We start from the raw sequence: 7518 nt of genomic DNA, 5'->3' as shown, positions 1-7518 counted from the left end.
CACACACACACACTCACTCACACACACTCACTCACACACAAACATGAAGCATTTCGCTACGCCCACAATAATATCTGGTGAACATGTGTATGTGACCAATAAAATTTGATTTGATTAACACACAAAAACAGAAAATAGGCAAGTACCAAATTGGGTGTGGAGGGAGAGGGGAGAGAAAGAGAGAGGGGGAGAGAGAGAGAGGTGTGTGGCTCCTCCTCACTCTGTGTGCGCTCTCTTCCTCTCGCTTTTTAGTGTGTTCCTCATTCACTCAGTCAGAAAAGGTTGAGAGAGGGTCTCAGCAAGAGAAGGGTAATAAAAAGGTGATTGTTTGAACGAGAGAGACTGTGTAAACAAAGGGAACTGGGTGGGGGTTGTGTTCTTGGGGACTCTTATCACCTGTCTTCAACACACCGCTCCTGCAGCACTATAGGACTCCTGGATGGAGAGGCAGCAGGGAGAGGTAAAGGCAGATCGCCTGGAGCGCCTAGACCCACTCTGTGACTCAGAGAGAGAGATGATCAAGGACACCTGGGCTAAAGTCTACCAGAACTGTGATGATGTCGGGGTGGCCATTCTCATCAGGTAAACTTTACCTATACTCTCTTTCCCTTGTTTCTTGCCTAAAACATCTTGAAATTGTCAGTCTAAAGACACTGAAAAACTTGCCTAGGTGCACCCATTTCCATTTGGGGAGTTGTGGAGGGCTGATGACAGAAGAGCTGTAACTTACTGCATGCTGACTGTTTCAACACAGCACACACATATTGTTCTTGGTGCACACACACACACACTCACACACAAACAGAGCTGGTGATTGCAGTCCCCTGACCAGTGGCAACAGCTTCTGCCACCTCGGGCAGCAAAACTCTCAGCAGCATCTTGTTACCATAGGGATGTTCAGGGCCTCAACCAAGGCAGATTTTAGAACCAGGCTAAAGTTTGCTTCTCCTTAATTATTACATTGCCAACATGGCAATTGCACATGGCTCCTTATCTTGCTCAATAGTTGTTTTACCAAATCGTGTTGCAATAGTTGAGTGTAATAAATAACAATGTTCTTGCAACCTAGATTACAATCTCTCCATGACCCTTGCATGATCCCCACTATATGTGAAGGGAACTGAAAGTTATTTTAACAACGTGTGAAGATTGTAACATGAAGATTGACTTGACTTGCATGCTCTCAGTCTGTTAGAGAGAGCACCATCATTCATATCTGAGCTATTGCATCTGAAATTGGCTCCCTTCCTATCAGTTGGCAGAATCAGAAGGGAAAGCGTGCAGCTCAATCCATCTTGCTGCTTATTCCAATCTGACATATTTGGCTCTGCAGGTGCTCCCTCTCTGAGGGCAGATCATGTTTCACATATCTGCAGACCAGGGATTTCTGACCTGACTCACTGAACCCTCACAACCCGTCTCTGTCTAATCCCTCATTGAGCCCCGTGAAGATCAGTGATCAGGGACACTCTCTCCATTCATCATTACATAGTGGACAGGAGGTCATTATACTGTATCAAACCATTAAAAGGCAGATAGCTTTGGGTATACTACCGTCCATGACTTACTGTATATATATTACAGCAGACAAGCAGTTGCTAACCTCTGTGACCATTTGTGATGAGCAAGGCCTTTGTAGTGGTGATGTTTGCACCATGAGACAGCATTGCCCCTCATGAGTCAATAGCTGCGTACCAAGAGTTTTCATTTATATTTTTCGTAGACTTCTATTTACCACCACAAACCGATGCTGGCACTAAGACCGCACTCAACGAGCTGTATAGGGCCATAAGCAAACTAGAAAATGCACATCCAGAGGCTCCTAGTGGCTGGTTATTTTGATGCAGGAAAACTGAAATCCATCTTACCTAATTTCTACCAGCAGATCTTTATTATAATTTGTATTGTTTTCAAAGCTACAGAACTGTTTCACTAGCACAGACTGGAATATGTTCCAGGACTCATCCGATGACATTGAGGAGTTTTTCACATCAGTCTCTGGATTACAGGCAATATCCGCACTGAGCTAAAGGCTACAGCTGCCGCTTACGAATCCTACTACACCGGCTCTGTTGCTCGTCGGAGGTGGCAGGGTTTGCAAACTATCACAGATTACAAAGGGAAACCCAGCCACGAGCTGCCCAGTGACGCAAGCCCACCAGACAAGCTAATTGCCTTCAATGCTCGCTTCAAGGCAAGCAACACTGAACCATGACTGAGAGCACCAGAAGTTCCAGACAACAGTGTGATCACTCTCTCCGTAGCCGATGTGAGTAAAAACTTTAAACAGGTTAACATTCACAAGGCCGCAAGACGGATTACCAGGACGTGTACTCAGCGCAAGTGCTGACCAGCTGGAAAGTATCTTCACTGACATTTTGAACCTCTCCCTGAAACAGTCTGTAATACCTACATGTTTCTAGCAGACCACCAGACCACCGACTCAAATTTGCATACCTCCCCAACAGATCCACAGATGACGCAACCTCTATTGCCCTTTCCCACTTGGACAAAAGGAACACCTACTTTAGAATGCTGTTCATTTACTATAGCCCAGCGTTCAATACCATAGTGCCCTCCAAGCTCATCACTAAGCTAAGGACCCTGGGACTGAACACCTACCTCTGAAACTGGGTCCTTGACTTCCTGCCGGGACATCCCCAGGTGGTGAGGGCAGGCAACAACACATCCGCCACACTGACTCTCAACACAGGGACCCTCAGGGTTGCGTGCTTAGTCCCCTCCTGTACTCCCTGTTCACCCATGACTGCGTGGCTGTGCACGACTCCAACACCATCATTAAGTTCGCCGACATCACACCATTGAGAGCATCTTGACTGGCTGCACACCACTTGGTATGGCAACTACTTGGCATCCGACCGCAAGGCACTACAGAAGGTAGTGCGGACAGCCAAGTACATCACTGGTGCCGAGCTCCATGCCATCCAGTACCTCTATACTAGGCTGTGTCAAAGGAAGGCCATAAAAATTGTCTAAGACTCCAGCCACCAAAGTCATAGACTGTTCTCTCTGCTACTGCACGACAAGCGGTACCAATGCACCAATTCTGGAACCAGCAGGACCCTGAACAGCTTCCACCACAAGCCATAAAACTGCTAAATAGTTAGTTAAATAGTTAAAAGGACATAATCTGGGTCATAAATTGCAATGCTTTCATTTGATGCAATACTTGAATACCGGTACTTAAAACATCTTAAGCCTCAAATTGCACTGAGGCATTCCAAATGCCTGTAGTATTACATGGTGACATGGAGCACTTACAAGGAGCAAACTTTAGCTGTGTTTGAATCTTTGGCATCTTTGGAGATTTAAAGGCATGTTCAAGTATAATGTCAAACCTCAAACCTCAACTGSTCTCTCTGTCAGTTTAATACTAAAAGCTATGGTTGGTTAATTTAGCTCTCTAAATAATTAAAATATCCAATGTGAAATACCCATAGCTCTCTGAAAGTGTTGTATCCGGCTACGGATGCATCTCATTGTAACACAATCCAGGGTATCCATATGTAGTTGTATTTGCATTTATCAAATACAATTTCCACTCAGGGCAAGTATGTCACTTTTAGAACAGCCATGCAACTATCTCAGAAATCAGCCCTATCCCAGAGTAGAGTAGGATTAACAGACTGATGATTATAAAACACTAATGAGGATATTTATATGCAGCCACCATAGGTCAAGGAAGAGATTAAACACCACTGTCTTCACTACTTATGAGTGAAACAGAGGATCTGGCTTTACAATTGAATGTCATTGCATAGACCCTCCATTTTATGCAGAAGAAAATGATGATACCCGCTCCTCTATCTTCCTTGTCAGCTTCCTCTGTCACGTTCCTCTTCCTGGAAATGACTGGACCAAAGCGCAGCGTGGTACGTGTTCATGATATTTTATTTAATCAGAACACTTGAACAAAAATAACAAAGAGAAAAACGAACAGTTCTGTAAGGTAACTATACAGAAAACAACTACCCACAAAACACAGGTGGGAAAAGGCTGCCTAAGTATGAGTCCCAATCAAAGACAACGATAGACAGCTGCCTCTGATTGAGAACCACACCCGGCCAAACACAAAGAGATAGAAAACAGAAATAAAGAAACTAGAATGCCCACCCTATTCACATCCTGGCCTAACCAAAATAGAGAATAAAAGCCTCTCTATGGCTTTTAGAGATAAAAGCCACCCGGACCCGAGGGTCTGGTGCGGGACGTAGACCCCCCTCCGCCTCTGGCTCCCCCCACTTTGATGGCGCCTCTAGTGCAGGGACCCTCGTTGCGGGCCCCGGACTGGGGACCCTCGTTGCGGCCCTGGACTGGGGACCGTCGTTGGAGGCTCCGGACTGGGGACCGTCGCTGGAGGCTCCGGACTGGGGATCGTCGCTGGAGGCTCCGGACTGGGGACCGTCGCTGGAGGCCTGGTACTTGGAGGAGGCACAGCATGAACCAGGCTGGGGAGACCTACTGGAGGCCTGGTCCTTAGAGGAGGCACTGGATGGACCGGGCTGTGGGGGAGCACTGGAGATCTGGTGCTTAACACTTGCACCTCTCCTCTTGGCTGAATGTCCACTTTAGCCCGGCACGGGCGGAGCGCAGGCATAGGACGCACTGAGCAGTCACAGCGCACCGGAGACACAGTCTCACAGAAACTAGAATGCCCACCCTAGTCACACCCTGGCCTAACCAAAATAGAGAATAAAAGCCTCTCTATGGCCAGGGCGTGACATCCTCCCAACACTTGATTTCCTAGGTGAGGGTAGTGGAAGCCATGTGCTTTCATCGAAGCACAATGGCTTCCCCATAAAGCTTCCATTTTCTGTTGTGGGTTTTAAAAGGATAGAGGTATGGGACATCTGGAACAGATACACACAGACAGCTGTATTGTATCTGTCCTGGTCACTGTAGGCTGTAGTTTATTGCTCAATACTATTCTCTTTCACAATGTGGTCTCCAGTGTTCAAACCAGTTTATGCCACAAAGAAACCCTATATCATCATTGGAATTGGAGTTATTCTGTTTTTATATGGTAGAGAATCAGATGTGTGGTACGTAAGGAATATGTCTTATCCTAATACATTGTTTGGGTGTTTACAAGAGCTGACAGGAATACACAAATACTGTAGCACACCAATGTTGAACATGAGTGTGGGTGTAGGTGCATCCGTCCAAACCAACCATATGGTATATCCCTATGATGTAGAGCTAATTGTCTCCAACCCCGACAGTAACACAGTGAGAGGGAAGCAGCAGATGAAGGCACTGCTGCCTGAGTACACACAGCCATTCTGACCGTTTATTTCAATGTGTAATTACACAAGCAACCAACTAACCATCTCAATTTCATTAGCGCACTTCACTGTTGGTCTGCTAATCCTATGGCCAGACATGGAGATGATGAAACACCAGCTTTGTGAGTTTTAGGGGAGAGCTGTGCAGCTTGTATACAGTCACTGTCAGCCACTGAGACCAGACATAAGGGACCACATTGGAAACAAGTGGAATCGCTATACCGTGTTATCGCCTAGGTTGTACCCAGTGCATATTTTTCCAAATAAATCAATCACCTGGACCAAAAGGTCTCCTAGACCTAGGAGAACATAGCAGTAGCCACCGAAATGCCAGGATGTACACAGACCTGTAGCACGATGACAGGCTGGGTGTGATACTGTATATCACAGGCTGGGTGTGATACTGTGATACTGTGGTACATGATATAATTGTGCTTTTTTTTTTCTTCTTCACTCAGTTTTTTTGTAAACTGACAAACATTTCTTCTGCCTCATCAGCTAGAAGAAATGTATGTTTTTATCAACACAGTTATCTTGTWTTTGAATAGCACATGCTTGTGCTCAGGCCATGGTTGAGTAAATGAAGCATAACCTGTACAGAACCTGGAAAGTGGTTAAACWTTAAAAGGGAAAACATGCTCTGCAGCTGTGTCAACACGCTCCAACTATGTTTACTTATAATATCTCACTGGGCCAAGTAATGCACCTCCTTTCTTCTACAGGCTCTTTGTGAACTTCCCCTCCTCCAAGCAGTACTTTAGCCAGTTCCAACAAGTGGAGGACCCTGAGGAGCTGGAGAGGAGTGCCCAGCTCAGGAAGCACTCACGCAGGGTGATGAACGCCATCAACACCCTGGTGGAGAACCTCCATGACGGGGACAAGATGGTATCTGTTCTGAAGCTGCTGGGCAAGGCCCATGCACTCAGACACAAGGTGGAGCCTGTCTACTTCAAGGTGAGGAAGAACCAGGCAATATGTTTTCACATAACCATTATCCACAGGCACACCAAAGCAAATGTATCACTCATTCCATTTCCCTCTCTCTCTTTCTCAGATCCTGTGTGGGGTGATTCTGGAGGTGCTGGTTGAAGACTTTCCTGATTACATCACTCCAGAGGTGGCAGGGGCGTGGACCAAACTGCTGGATGCCGTCTACTGGCACGTGAAAGGTGTGTATGAGGAGGTGGGCTGGGCCTCCAGCTCTGTTGTGTGAACCATCTGTCTGTCTGGGTCAAAGTAACCTTCAGTGACTACTGTGGACTCCCGGAGACTGACTACTACTGGACCTTGGCTTAGGAGGAGGACGATCTACGTCCGACCATTCAAGGGAAGAAATGTATCTTTCCAGAGCTCATAGAATCTTCCTATGTATCATCATGGCTCCCTCCCTGTATCTTTCCCATGCCCCACTGTGGGGTGTGTTCTTCTGATGGACTCTCTTATGAATGATGGGGTGGTGGTTTATGCTGACTTTGGTTGGAATGTGTGTGAATGGCCATATGTGTGTATGCGTTTATGTTTGAGGTAGAGCATAAGCCCTACACAGACTGATAGAATCTTGGATGTCTCTTCAGGTACATTGCCATGAGATTATGTTGAAGATTGAGGATTGGCAGACATAAGAACTGTATTATGTCATAGAGACAGTCTAAACGTACACTCTCATACACATGTTTTTATCTTTACACCAAAAACAGATATACAGGGGAGAGTATGTCTTCTGCTAATCACTCAGTTGTTAACCTGGGTTGTGCCTTTCTTTATCCCTGACACTGACATCAAGACCTTTGTTCATTTCATGTGATGCTTTGCTGGTGTTTCCTGGGCAGTATATTGTATTTCAAAATCAGTCACCCTTCAGAATCAGATCCACTTCACTGTCTCACAAAATGAGAAATAACTTGTGAGGTGTGGTGTCCACATTTAAGCAATGTAAATGTTTTTTTTATCAATGCCTGTATCTGCATAATAACATAATAAACCAAAACAATGATTATATCTATAATGAAATCATGACATGCATATTATTCTTAATCCCTTGTTTTTCACTGTGAGGTATTAGCACTCTCTTTCCTCCTGCTGTGGCCTACAGTGAGTCAGCAGTCCTAACGATAGGTGGATTAGCAGGAGGCCTAAAGTTATTTATACCTCCCATTTCACCAGACACTCAGAGAGAGTTGCTCAGTTCTGAATCCAGCCACCTCTCCCTGCA

The 7518-nt window shown here is 45.7% G+C and overlaps 1 protein-coding gene across 1 annotated transcript; it reads left to right on the top strand.

Annotated features, from left to right (window-relative positions):
• The first annotated feature begins 251 nt into the window (after window positions 1-251).
• LOC111981855 (cytoglobin-1) lies at window positions 252-7127 on the top strand. The gene is made up of 3 exons (XM_024013328.3): window positions 252-582; window positions 6029-6260; window positions 6361-7127. The coding sequence occupies exons 1-3, from the start codon at window positions 440-442 to the stop codon at window positions 6517-6519; spliced, it is 534 nt and encodes a 177-aa protein (XP_023869096.1). The 5' UTR covers window positions 252-439; the 3' UTR covers window positions 6520-7127.
• Window positions 7128-7518: the final 391 nt, after the last annotated feature.

Source organism: Salvelinus sp. IW2-2015, linkage group LG20 (genome assembly GCF_002910315.2).
Source record: "Salvelinus sp. IW2-2015 linkage group LG20, ASM291031v2, whole genome shotgun sequence".
Lineage (NCBI taxonomy): Eukaryota > Metazoa > Chordata > Actinopteri > Salmoniformes > Salmonidae > Salvelinus > Salvelinus sp. IW2-2015.
Note: the sequence above shows the minus strand (reverse complement) of the source record. Positions and strands in the feature narration are given on the sequence as shown.

What these genes read in the sequence shown, in the direction of transcription:
- LOC111981855 (XM_024013328.3), top strand. Translation starts at nt 440, where the DNA reads ATGGAGAGGCAGCAGGGAGAGGTAAAGGCAGATCGCCTGGAGCGCCTA. An exon ending in GGGGTGGCCATTCTCATCAG is followed by an intron (nt 583 to 6,028) that starts GTAAACTTTACC and finishes TTTCTTCTACAG; the next exon opens with GCTCTTTGTGAACTTCCCCT. An exon ending in TGGAGCCTGTCTACTTCAAG is followed by an intron (nt 6,261 to 6,360) that starts GTGAGGAAGAAC and finishes TCTCTTTCTCAG; the next exon opens with ATCCTGTGTGGGGTGATTCT.